At 38.3% G+C, this 14,018-nt stretch overlaps 1 protein-coding gene across 8 annotated transcripts in view; it reads left to right on the top strand.

Moving 5' to 3' along the window:
- GRIA4 (glutamate ionotropic receptor AMPA type subunit 4) overlaps positions 1-14,018 on the top strand; it is a 215,441-nt gene that overhangs the window by 61,069 nt on the left and 140,354 nt on the right. For all 8 annotated transcript variants that reach the window (XR_010356415.1, XM_064409391.1, XM_064409389.1 and 5 more), the window contains one exon: positions 10,747-10,986. Coding sequence is in view for 6 of the 8 variants with exons in the window: in XM_064409391.1 (XP_064265461.1) it covers positions 10,747-10,986 (240 nt within the window). In the remaining 2 variants the exon portion in view is untranslated. The remainder of the gene's footprint in view (positions 1-10,746; positions 10,987-14,018) is intronic.

Here is a 14,018-nt window from a genome sequence, read left to right as displayed (position 1 = left end):
AGAGAGTGATGAGGTCCCCCTGAGCCTCCTTTTCTCCAGGCTGAACACCCCCAGCTCCCTCAGCTGCTCCTCACAGCACTTGTGCTCCAGACCCTTCCCCAGCTCCCTTGCCCTTCCCTGGACACGCTCCAGCCCCTCAATGTCTTTCTTGTAGTGGGGCCCCAAAGTGAAAACAGTATTTGAGATACAAATTATGGCAAAGCCTTCATCAAAACAATGTAGGTTAAGAGCCAAGTTGTATGGCTTCACCTCACATCGCAAATGAAATACAGTTAATTCCTGTCAATAACAGTTTTGCTGACAGGAGTACTTCACAATTAATGTTTATTTCTCCAAAATGAAAAAGAAAAATTGTAGGTATTTTTTTCTGTAAACTGCAAATATTTCTTCTTATGTGTAAGAAAAACCTGTGATTATATAGCTATGAATAAAAAGCTATTTTTTTGTAATTACCTGCATTGCTTCATAAGCTACTCTCCTATTTTAAACTGATTCTTTTTTTTTCAGTTCTTTTTTTTCTGGAAAGAAAAAAATTCTTTTTAAATATGCCTATCTTTTCCCTTTTCAAGATAAATAATAATTTTTTTAAATTTTAAAAATTTTAAATAGCCTATTTTTTAAAATATGCTAGCATTGTAGAGAAGTGGGCCATCAAAAGATTATTTCTTAAAACAAAATTTGAATTATTTTTTTTTTTCATTGCTCTATTTCATTAAAATAGGATATGGGGCAAGGTTTTATAAAATATTAGATTTTTGGCGGAAAAACAAGCTGCAAAGTAATTTGTTTTCTCTACAAAGAAATGTTTGGATAAAGTTCAAATTTGAACTGAAGGAAGTAATATGCCTTGTAAGAAAATGAATCAATCCAAGAAAGAGAGAAAATGTTTAATCAGAGAAGCAAAAAATGTTTCATCACATAGGCAATCTAGATTAGTTATCAAACATGATTTCTCTAGATATTCATTTAATGAGGATGAGTTTTCCCTCAGCAGGCAAACTGAAAAGGTGGTAGGATTTTGCAAGCAGATCTGTAACCACCAGGAGTATCAGAGGTGAAATGTTCACCTCAGTTAAGCAACTGGGAATTTTACGATTGATTCCATAAACCAGTTTTTTACTGTAGTCCAATCTAATTTCCATGCAATCTGTTATGCCTCTCTAAGCTTTTATCCTGAAGCAGAAAAAAAATTCAAAGATGGCTGTAGAGACTTTGTCCTTGAGAAAACCTGCAAGTGCCACAGGAACATCCTGCCACGTTTAACTTTTTAAAAAACTTTTGTCGTTCTGAAAGGCTTGGAACTCTCACATGTTACTGGTATTTTTATCAGCTTTTAAAAACAGCCAAAAAAGAACTTCTGTACCAATGTGGATTTTCATTCATGTGACTATGAAAGGTAAATGCTGCATGTGGATTCTCAATGGGAGAGCTTTCAAAAAGAAAGTTTTGGCAGAGTTGGGGATACGCACGTGTATGTGCATTGCCAGACAGCTATAAATATCAGATCCGTGGAGTGCACAGGACAGGAGGACAAAGGCACAATGGATGATTGATTGATTGTAGAGCTGTAAAGTGCTTTTAAAAATGAGAAAAGATTTGTTAGTGTTCAGCAAATGTGAAATTCATGAGAGATGTTCTATCAAAGAAATTAGCCAAAGCACAGTGGAAAAGGAAATTTTATAAATAAATCCAGTTGTTCTAAAAAAAATCCATTGGGTTTAAAATATGTGGAATTATATATTAATGAAAGTAAAATACTTTAGTGGTGCCCAAGTTTTCAGATGGAAAGTATTTAAAGACTAAAGCAGTTTCCCTCTCAGAAATTTATAATTGGCCAAGCTACTTTGTATTCTTTATCATGAAATGAGAGTTGTGAGCACTTTTAAGGAAAACAGAGATACATGACCTCTGTGTGAGAAATACCTGGAGCCCCTGGCTGTGAGGGATCTGTGTCAGTCATGTAAGATGAGCATCAGAGAAGGGCAGCTCCAAATCACATTGAATCTAGGGACAGAAAAGGAATTAAAAATACAGAGGTATTTTTCTTAAGGTGAGATTGTGAGAGCAGTTTTTAATCTATCTATCTAAATTGTGTCATTTCATTTTGCAGTTAAAAAGAGAAAGGTACCTCTAGTGAATAAATCAGTATACACAATTTATCACCCATTTTAAGAACGGTCTTTGGAATATACTTTTTTTCTCTTTTAGAGACAGAAAAAAAAAAAAAAAAGTCCCAGAAAATAAACCCTTGACTTTTGGGTGGTAAGAACCAGGTGAGACAGACTCGTCCACACTCTCTGTGTGCCCCTATGCATACAAAGACACACATGCTTGTTTCACAGCTTCTGCACTTGGCATGGGGAAATCTTTAATCAATGTATTAATTTGTGGAGAGAAAATCTTGCCTCCTAATAAAGCATGGAGAAGAGTTCAGCAGTTGGACTTACAAGCCAGTCTTGCCTGGTCTCAATGGTCTTTTATTTTGGGCATCTCTCAGGATAATCTTTTAAAGTTCTGTAGCTTAGTGATCTGGTATAAGACATTGTACACAAAATACCATATTACAAGGCTTAAATTTATTTTAAAAGAAGAAAATACCGTGCATTTTAGTTAAGATCATTTAATTCCATTTTTTCATTCAACAGGCAAGCAATGCACTATCACTTTCTGATATTGTTTCAGGAATTGTCTTTGAGCAGAAATAGTCTTTTAGAGACAATTCACAAAAATGATTTCTGGAAATGTGGCAATTAATTAAAATATGTAGTAAGTTTGTATCTTGTTTTGCAATATGTTCTCACAGCTGCAGCTGAATAAACAGAATTGCATTTCCCAAATTACCATTTGATCTACCACATTAAACCAAGGCTTTCATTGTACTTAGGAGAGGATTTTTAAATGAGCTGCTTAAGTTGCTTAGAAGAGAGTGCTAGAAGGAATCCACTGCTGTGAGCAGAAAACACTCATGAATTTTCTGTGTTCAGTTGATCTGGTGTTGAACTCCAGTTAAAAGCTCCTGCACACTTTTTAGTAAATGCTTCATCTTATGCATACAGACAAACACAATGACCTTTAAGACAAAGGCTTACATAGTTTTAGGGTTTCAGAATTTACTGTGGAACTGCAAGAGACTACTCACTAGGTATAACATTCATACACACTGGGGTAGCACTCAGAAGCCACATTGAGACAGCTGGACCCTTGTGCTAAACTTTTTACAGATATCTAATAGGAGACTGGCCTTCCTGTCAAGTGCTTATGGCCCTCAATAGAACAGACGGTTTAAACCTTGAAAACTGAGACATGGGAATGCAAAGTGACTTGCTGCAGGGGATGAATTTAGTTTCAGAGATTCAGTACCCAACATGCCAGACTTCTCATTATGCAATGTCTTATTATAGGAGGACAAATGTTTGAGAGGAATAAATACTCAAGAGAGTAATACTTGTGATTCATTTGGGGTTTTTTTTTTTGTTTTTTTGGGTTTTTTTTAAAGCTGGAAAGATCACAATGTAGTCTCATTTTGTCATCTCAACCACTAATACACTGTTAAATTTTAGAGCCATAAGCTGGTTTTGATTAAAGTGTGATATTATTTAACCAATATTATTATTAATTGGTTAAATGCTGTGATACTATTTCTGGTTATAACACTTTAGATATGTTGCTACCTGACATATGATATATGCCTCCTAAATGCAAGATAATTAATTTGCTTGAAGGAGTTTGTCTTATTTTGGATAACTGTATTTAGAGGTATCCTACTCTACTCCAGACAATTTTTAAGGTAGTAGTTAACTGGTCCTAATAAATCTATAATGCTTTTCACTTACCCACTTTATGTAACACTGCTTTCTTTTTTATAATCCTGTCTGTCATCTTATATCAGTGATTTAGTTCAGCTCATTAAGTTCGTCTCAGTGTTGGGAATTTTTCTTAATGCAAGAGCATAATTTAGTATTAAATCAGCAGTCTCAAACACAACTGAGGAAGATCATATATGTTTCAAATCTGTACTGGATTTGGGTGCAAGGTAGTTTAAAACAACAGAGGGATAAATTTAGGTCATTTGTCTTTTGGTTCCAGAGCTCTCACTAGCCCCGTGTCCTCTTCCAGGAGGTGAAGGTCAGTGAAGTGATCAGGGGGAGGTGGAGCAGAGAGCAGAGAGGAGAAAGAGACTGTTGGGATGATGTGTGCAAAGCGAACAGAAAGATCATTGGACATCTTAACAGGAAATGCCAATCTCAAAGCTATTTTAGAAATACTGCTTTATCTCATCTCCAGTGTTGCAGTTCTTATGAACATAAGTTTATAAATCATCTGACCTTGGGAGGCTGTTCATATTTAGATTGAATGATTCTCCCTTCTGTGCTTAATTTCACATGTAGAATTTACATCTCCATATGGGTAGGCTGTTCCTCTTGGAAGGAGTTCTTCAGGTCAGAAAAATTTGCACTGTATATTTTACATCAGTGCTGGCAGGTGCACAGCAGCTGAACAAAACAGTGCAAGATGACTGTGACCCAAGAAGACATGGACCATTGATGGCATTGCAGGCACACCTCAAATGAAAGTTTTCATGTGCTATTATGGTGGCACAAGAAAATGTGACTCCCTAAATATGCTTTTTAAATGTGATGCTCTCTGGAGTTTACCAGATCAAAGAAGCATAAAATAAGCGGAGTTGGAAGCGACCCTCAAAGATAATCAAGGCCAAATCCTGGCTGTGCACAGGACCATCCTCAAGAGTCACACCATGTGCCTGAGAACAGTGTCCAAATGCTCCTTGAACTCTTCTTAGACTTGCTGCTATAACCACTTCCCTGGGGAACTTGTTCCAGACCCCAACCACCCTTTAGGTGGTTTTTCTAATATCCAGCCTAGACCTCTCCTGACACAACTTCAGGCCATTCCATCAGGTCCTGTCACTGGCCACCACAGAGAAGAGATCATTGCATGCCCTTCTTTGCCTGGGAGGAGGGGAATACAGGGACAGCCTCTGTGAGAAGATGCCAGGGGCTACTCCTGTGTCAGAGTTTTCAGCCAGCTGAGCTTGTCAGTGATGCTGTGGTACCTCTGTGATAACACATTCAGTAAAAGATGAAAAACACTGCATAGGAACAGTGAGAGAGTGGAGTGAGAATATGTGAGATTAACAGCCTTGCAGACCCCCAGGTCAGTGCAGAAGGAGGGGCAGGAGGTGCTCCAGGTGCCAGAGCCAAGATTCCCCCACAGCCCCTGTTACAGCCCATGGTGAGGCAGCTGTGCCCATGCAGCCCATGGAAATCCATGGGGATGCAGAGATCCACTTGCAGCTTGTGGAGGATCCCACACCAGAGAAGGTGGAAGTGCCCTGAATGAAGCAGCAACCCATGGAGAGTCCACATTGGAGCTGGCTCCTGGCAGGATCTGTGGCCCACTGGAGAGAGGAGCCCACGCTGGAGTGGGTTTTCTGACAGGAACTGTGGTCTGTGGGGGGACCCATGCTGAAGCAGTCTTTTCCTGAAGGACTATTTCTTGGAGAGTGCCTACATGTAGCAGTTCTTGAAGATCTGCAGCCCATGGCAAGGGCACATGGTGGAGAAGTTTGCAAAGGACAGTATTTCCTGGGGAGATCCAGTGCTGGATTAGGTGAGCAGCCTGAGGAGGAAGGAGAGTCAGACACAAGTTGTCATTGACCAGTCACAATCCCTAAGCCCTGTTTGCATGTCCAAAGCATAGGAGGAAGAGAAGAGACAGCAATGAAAGACTATCCTCATATTTGAAAACTTCCACAATGCAAACTAGTCTTGAGTCTTCCAGTTTTTGCAGTTCCACAGTTTGTGTTTTTATGACAGATAAGTGTGTCTGTTAACATATCTGTAATAGCTAACTGTGCCAAAGCTTCCCACACAAGAGTTGAAAACATAGGGGAAAGCATTTTATAATGCTTTTTTCAGAACCTGTGTCCTGGAATACTCAGGGTCAGTGAGCCATGACTGATGAAAGGTTCCATCATGTTACTTTGGCGTTAGGTCTTCCAGGTTCCTACATATATGGTTCCTATACCTGGTGCCTGTTTGCTGCTGAGCAAAACTAGAATTGTTGGCAGACCAGCTGTACCCTACTTGTTCTTTTAAAATATATTGTTTAGAGGATTTAAACTATATGTGCATAACTTGGGAATAAGAAGTTGTTGGAATTTTTTGATTTTTGTTTTCCGAGATTAGATTTGTGTTTTAAGTGAGGGACTTGCCTTTAGAGCTATAGCAAGAACTTTGGAAAGTATTTCTCTTACAGAGAAAGAAGACCATGTGACTTTTCCATGTGTCTCAGTAAACACTTCAGTATATGCAGTTTTTGACATTTTGGCATTATGATGTAATTTCTTAACTGAAGGCCCTGTGAGTCACCTATTCTTTGAAAGTGATTGTACTATCAGTACAGCTAGAATAGAACACATCTAATTCATATTACAACTACTGCAATAATGCTATCTTGGCTATTTAAGGTGCAATGCAATATTTTTTCTGGAGTCTGTTCCAATGGGAGCAGGGTGGCTGGAAAAAGGATCAAGACTAGCGCTGGGGGAAAGCCTTGGAGGTGCTGGTGGATGAGAAGCTCAGCATGTCTCAGCAATGAGTGCGCACAGCTCAGAAAACCTGCTGCATCCTGGGCTGCATCCAAAGCAGCGTGGACAGTAGGGCCAGGGAGGGGATTCTGCTGGAGATGTTCAAGACCAGGTGGAATAGGGCTCTGAGTAACCTGATCTAGTGGCAGGTGCCCATGACAGGGAATATTAGAACTAGACAGGGAATATTGGAACTAGATAATCTGTAATGTCTCTTTCAACCCAAACCATGCTGTCATTCTATGAGTCTGACCTCCACATTCGTCTCATCTTTGGTGAGACCACTGGGATTGCAAAATCTGCAGGAGAAAAGAGTATGTGCATACAGATAGTAAGTTGTTCAGCTATGAAGAGGTATCTGGTTTAAAGACAAATTATTACTCAATATTTTTCAAAGTATGCTCATAAAAGTGTATTTGTCACTGCTTTGTATTTATGAGGGAAAAAGTCTTGAACAAAATTTTCTTAGAATGCTAGTATGCAACTGTTTTTGCAAGCATAATTTAGTTAATTTTTAATAAGTAAAATGCCTTTAGAAGTGTAAGAGAACTGGAAAAAGAATTGGCAAATTCAGGTAGTCACGTTTGCCGGGAGGCATTTTCTGAGAACGGTAGTGAGTTGGAATGCAAATCTTCATGGCTTTGCTGATTTTGTGGTCGCTGCTGATTACTGTAAAATTGATTAAGGAGTGTTGCAGCATCTCTGCATATGTTTAAGCTTCATCTCCATAGTGTCACAGGCATTCTTCCTCTCTGTGGGTTTTGTACTGAGTAAGAAAAAAGTCTCATAACCCTCATCTTAGCATTTTTTCTTATCAAGGAGAAAGAAGGACACTCTTCAGTTATTTTCCAGTCTTGATCTCAAGTATAACAGCAAAAGTTTTCTTGGATTGGCTATTTCAGGACTTTAATGGTATTCAGAAAATATTTTATCATATTTGGATTTAGACTGGGGCAAGGATAGTTTGCTTTGAACATGAAGAATTATTATTCTGTTACTCTAAGTTATAAGTACTTCAGGATCATATTATGTTATTTAATGAAATTTCAAGTTTGACTTTTTTTTCCATCCGGAGAATGAATTTGGGCTCTAACTCCACTAAGTGTACCATTTCACAGCTTGGTATTGATTTCTTGAATTTTTCATCATGTGGATTCCTACTGTAAGGACCATGTGTTACAAAAAGTACTCTGTGCCCCTGTAAAACTGTAAAGTGCAACAGCAAGGAGCCTTAGGAAGGATTTTGTGTAAACAAGAAACACTTTAAGTAACTACCACTTACATGAGGTTTGTGTTCAATTATTTCAGTTGTCAGAATTAATTGATGTGTGTGTAACAATAGAGAAGGTCTGCCATATCCTCACAGAAATACTTGTAAAACACAAAGAAATCCTTTTGCAGAGGAAAGTAACATGCAGGATGGGACTGAATGAATGATTATAGAAGGAAGATACAAGAAACACTTGTTTGAAAAGGATTATTAATAAGAAAGATTGTGTTTAAAAAAAGCAGATATAAAGGACATTTTATTTGCTGCAGAAATGAAAACTTAAGTTAGGGCTTCCGCTGAAAAGTGAAACGTTTAAGGAATATTAAAACAACAGTAGAAATTAATTTAGATATTTAAATAAAAATACAGGAAATAGGAAAAAGTTGAAGCTGTTCTATATTGATCATGAGGTAGAAAAGCAGGAAAATGTGGTTGGATATTTAAAACTAATAGATATTTCACAGTGATTTTCATCTCAAGGAGATGTGAAGACTAATGGGAACAGAGAAGTCACATCTTTCTTCCCTGGTTCTTCACAAACTGGTTTACGGAAGGGCAGATGCAATAACGAGTGCCTCTTACTAGAGCTGGAATATGTATGATCAGTGAAGTTATATAACAGATTTTTACAGAAAGAAAGATTTAAAATATGGATATAGATTGAAAATGGCATAAAATGCAACCAGAAGTTACTAAGGTAGACAGTATAGGATTGATCTCTATCTTTCAATTGCCAAGAGAATGTAATAAAATAGACATGGTCTTAAGAGAAGTATTATGGAAATGGAGACAAACAGAGTCAAAAGGCAAGCATGAAACTGTGGAGAAGATGGCAACAAATTTTGGTAGAAGAGGAGGTACCAGGCTGGAGAAGCACAGTTACAGGAGAAAGATTTTGACTGTCTCATTTTAGAGTAGACACAGAGATAAAAAGTCAGGGTACTATGATGGAATTTGCTGGAGAGGCAGATAAGTACATCAGAGTAGACTAAGACTGTAACCATAGAAGTACATAACGTTAAAGGAGTGCAGAAATATGTGGGGCATGATGGAAAACAAATAACAGTGACTAATGAAAACACTCTGCTATAAGCAGAAACTCATCATTTGCAAAAGGCCCAGAAGGAATAAGAAGCAGACTTTTGATCCCAACATGATCGTCAGCTGTCACTGAGGTTCAGATTTTAGAAAAGCAGTGTCGTCTGAGGATATGTCAGAAAAGGTATTTTATGGTTGAGATGGGGAAATAATGTAAAAAAAAGCAGGAAACCTTTAACTGAAATTCTCAACATGTCAGTCATCTGTGTTCAAGTCAGATGAGATGGAGCTGGGAAAGCAGAGAGCAATGTTCCCTGTGATGATTCGTGGAATGAAAAGCCAATCATTTGAGGGATCTGTGGGAATCTGTTTTGTGTGGTCCAGTAAAGAAAATACTAAGAGGATTTTTGTAAGAGATGTGCATATTGAAGGTGAACTTAAAGGAAGAAGTCTTTTGAAAAAGCTTTATTAATATAAAATCTGGCTTTAAAAATCAGTAGGATGGAAGCCGTAACAGTGGAGGAGAACATAAAATCACAAAACTGCCCTCAAGCTACTTACTCCAGTTCTGGCATCAGAACTGGGTAAATCACCCAAGTCTCGGGAGAAAAATGCACAATTTTTATTTTCAGCTCTTTATGCAATAAATGTAATATGAAAAAATTTAAGCTGGAGTGGTTTGAATTTTCTAAGGGTGTACATTGTTCCATGACTATGCTGCACATGCAGAATGACTGTGAACTCCTGGCTAGTGGGAAGGTGCCGTAAGTTTTCCCATGTTTAGGCAACATGTAAGAACAGACTCTAAGAGAGGAACAGGAGAGCATGGGAAATAGTGAGAGGAAAGCATAGAAAATAGGGTGATCCCCTAAGTGACTGCTCCTTCCTCGATTTTCTGTGTGTCTGGGAGAGATAACACTATTAATGATTGCACAGTTTCTAATAAATTGGTTTATGCTTGAAAAAAATGGGATTCGACCCTTTATAAATTGATAGGAATGCAGTAGATGCTCAAGAAAATATCCCTATGCCTGTTTTTCTATGCAGAGATCAGGGAAGTCCTTACCCAGTGTGATGAAATTAATAGAAATCTCTCTCTATGTTTTAAATGAGACCAAGAGCAAATCAAAACTCAGAATATATATTCAGATCATTTGTTTTCTGGTTTCCAGTTAGCAGAAAGTAGAAATAAAAGGGTTGGGGCAAAAGTCAGATCACATTGACTTACTGCATTTTACTTAAACTGCCCTCTTAAAGTCAAGGAGATTATTCATGAAGTAGGTTTTACTCAATGTCTCTGGAAATGTTTTAATGTATCACAAGTGCTTCCTGTTTAAAAGGGAGCAAAGGTTCTCCATCGTTGCAATTCAAAATGTCCAAATTTCACTTACAAGGTCAGTAATATTTTTTGATAATTTTCACATTTTAGACTATGAACATTTTTCAGTTCAAGGTAATGGAAATGTTCAATGCCTGATACTATGCAGAGCTGTGGCTAAAACAGTATATGTTGATTTTTTTTCACTGGTGTGCAAAAACACATTATTTATTTTACATTTTATTTTAGAGTAAAATCACTATGGATACTTTAGTGTTCTATGAATAGGACCAGAAAGTCACAAAATGTTATTTAGCTATTTATTTATTGGTTTCCATAACACATGTGAAATTTGAGTGTAACACATGTGAAAATTGAGTGTAACTGCACAAGCAGAATTGCAAATCTTCAAATTAAGAATTTGAGGATGTCGGAATGTATAAGCACATGTTTACAGATTTTGTCACTACTTAAACTCTGTTTTTTTGTTTGTTTCTTTCTTTCTTTCAGTTTGCTCCCAGTATTCTAGAGGAGTTTTTGCCATTTTTGGACTATATGATAAGAGATCAGTACATACCTTGACCTCATTCTGCAGCGCCTTGCACATCTCCCTCATCACGCCGAGTTTCCCCACGGAGGGCGAGAGCCAGTTCGTGCTGCAGCTGCGGCCGTCCCTGCGGGGAGCCCTCCTCAGCTTGCTGGATCATTACGAATGGAACCGCTTTGTTTTCCTGTATGACACAGATCGAGGTAAGCTTTCTTATCTGAATTGTTCAAATGACTTTTGCGAGGGCTGTGAACTTCTGTGTTCCACTGAGAGCTTGGGGCGCCAAAGTTTAGAGAGCCTTTGAGGTGAAATACCTCGAACGGAGTAGCTGTGTGGCTGAAGGAAGAACTCCTTAGTCTGCAGAATTTGGGTATTGGATTCACACAGTATGTAATCGACCAGCCAAAGCCTGTGCTTTAAGTCTGGAATACTGAAATCTTTAAACTAATGGTAGTGAAACAAAAATGCAGTTCAATAAGCAGAATGACATAGCTCTATTCTCTCTTCAATTCACTTCATAAGTGACAGCAGTACAAAGAAGGAGAGAGGAACAGCCTCCTTTCTGCGTCTGCACTGCTGTAAACTGAGATGAGAGCAAGCCTATGGGACTTCCAAGCTTTGGAAGGTCAAGGCAGAGAAAGGCTCTGCCCTCAGGCTGTGCCACAGTAGTGGAGGTCAGAGACAAAGCTTGCAAGGCACAAGGTATCCACAGGCAGAGGGAGGGAGTGCTGCTGCAGCCCATCTTCTGCTCCTTTCAGCTGGGCTTAGCTCTGTGATGGACTACACTTTTACAAAATACATATTTAATTCCAGAATAGGGTGTATTTTCTATCCACAGTCTCCATTCCACATCTCAATGCATCTCAGAACTCTTTAAGTGATAAAAAACTTTAAGTGCATCACTGTACATCACCTCTCAGTGAGGAATTGAGAGGTAAAAGCTGTTCTCTGAGTTGTGTGTTCATTCTGCTGGCAAAGTCTTTGTTTGTGGAATAGGACTGAGCCAGCATCGCTGAGCTCCTGTGAAAGAGACAAGATTTTTATGTTGGTGGCTTGCTTTCAGCAGGGGAGCGAACAGCATAGCTGTAGTCAAATAATTATTTTACTACAGCTGTTTCAATATAATTCCCCATGTGGACAGTCTATTCCAGAATTAAAGTGGCTTTATTCCAGTATAATTACTCTACAGAAGAAATAGGGAAATACAGACCTAGATAAATCTGCTTAATTACTTGATTATGCCTATAGAAGTTAATTTTCTGCTATAGACAAGCACTACATTTTAGTGAGTTTTACCTTGATATGCTGCCTAAATACCTGAATTTGAATAAAAAAGAATAATGGAAGAAAATGAAAGAGTTTGTATTGTTTCATAATTGTTTGTTTGTTGTTTCAACTAAATATTTTTTTAATGCTTGATGGACCCATAAGGGAAGTTCCAGGAAGCATTATAGAATGCATTAGGTAACGGGAAAGAAAAATACAGCAGAATTTTAAAATATTTCTATTCAAGATATAGTTATGGGTAACAAGAAAGCAAGCACATAATTACAGATGTGGTCTTATAAGTTCAACAGATTGTTAGGTAAAGAAGTGCACAACCTGTAGTTACCTTTCTCATCTAAATTCACACACTTAATTCTATTGTGAATCATTTTTAAGCAGGTGATATCACACCAAGGACAGTTTCAGAACAGAGTCTGTAACAGCATGGTTAATAATTAATTACTGAACTCTGCCACTCTGAACTCTTTAGCACATCTTTGATAAAGACGTGACATTTGCTATCTTGGATTCAGGGGATGCTATATTGGATAGTCTCTCAAATTCTGAATAGGTCTTGTGATGCAGTTTCATGCAGGAGAAAATAAGATTCAATGCACCTTTTGATATTAAGAGTACTGTAAAGACACATAATTGTTGAATAAGTTTTCACCTCCTTTGTACAAGACAAAATTTCAGTGTGGACCTCAGATACACCATAAAAAAAAAAAAGTAAGCATCACCTTACTATCAGAATAACTGTAGAAAGAAAAAAAAATCATTAATGTTAAGTCATAAGTTCTCTGTCAGTGAGGCCAGAAATTAGACTTGTCCACATTTTTGTCAGAGATCCTTTCTTTACATGCCAGATGTCTCCCTATTTCTCTGAGCAGTCCCATTGAAGTAAAGTGAAGGAAGGGGAACCCCCTCAGCATTTTGTTGTTGGGCTTGCAAGTTGATCTTTGCAGCTTAAGTGGGAAGCTATGAATAAGCTCCTATTGGGGAAGGTGAGCCATAAGCCTAAATTCCAGCCTGACACAGTAGCTATCTGTGAAGAAGGCAGTGTTTAGCAGCTGTCAGTATTGTAAAAGGCAGAGGTACTTCACAAAAGATAGAGTGACGAAATGCACTTCAGCAGCAGTGGTGGACAAATTAATGTTGTTTTCAGACCTGCTTTAGAGCCTTTTTGTCCTGCTGGCTTCTTGGTTCTGTTGCGTGTGACTCAGTTGCTGCTCACTCTTGGGGGTTGAACAATTAAGTCCTATTATCAAGGAAGGTTTCTCTGTTGTATCATTCCATTCAACTTTGACAGCCCCTAAGCTCCCTGCAGAATCCCAGTCTTTAATGCTGGAGACACCTGTGTTAATATTTCAGTTTAGGCCAGGAATGTACTTTTTTTGCATCTTTGTTGAGTCATTCCCCCATACCACACTTGGGGTTACACCCTGTAAGAGTCTTAGACCACACAAACTATGATGAGGTGGTGGCTTCAACTATTATCTCCCTTTCTGATGTTCTGCCAAACTCACAGTCTGGAAAATCACTGTCCTGTGACAGAACGAAGATACTAGGAAGAATGGCAAAAATACAAAATTAATTTGATCTAGCCGGGGACATTATGGAAAAGGAGAGCAGGTTTTGCAAGAGGCATTAGACCTAAGAGAAAGATGAAGGAAAATTCAGCTCATTATTTAACAGGAGAAAGTGAGCAAGTAAAGAGTGACACAGAAGGCTAAAGCCTGAAGGTTCTTTTGTTTCAAGACATTCCTCTTTCTCTTATCCTCCTTCCAGGTTTAAAAAGGTTTAATTATGACCTGATGCCTAATACAATTAATTTTAACAGTGAAGTGCCAGGAACACAGACAGGACAAGGAAAAAGGAGGCTGAAGAACATTTATTTGGGTTATGCAAAGCATATATGAAATAAAAAAAATGCCTCCCTGAGATACCCATAGGAGAGGGAAGTCCAGTA

The sequence above is a fragment of the Passer domesticus genome, chromosome 2, assembly GCF_036417665.1.
Source record: "Passer domesticus isolate bPasDom1 chromosome 2, bPasDom1.hap1, whole genome shotgun sequence".
Taxonomy (NCBI): Eukaryota; Metazoa; Chordata; class Aves; order Passeriformes; family Passeridae; genus Passer; species Passer domesticus.
Note: the sequence above shows the minus strand (reverse complement) of the source record. Positions and strands in the feature narration are given on the sequence as shown.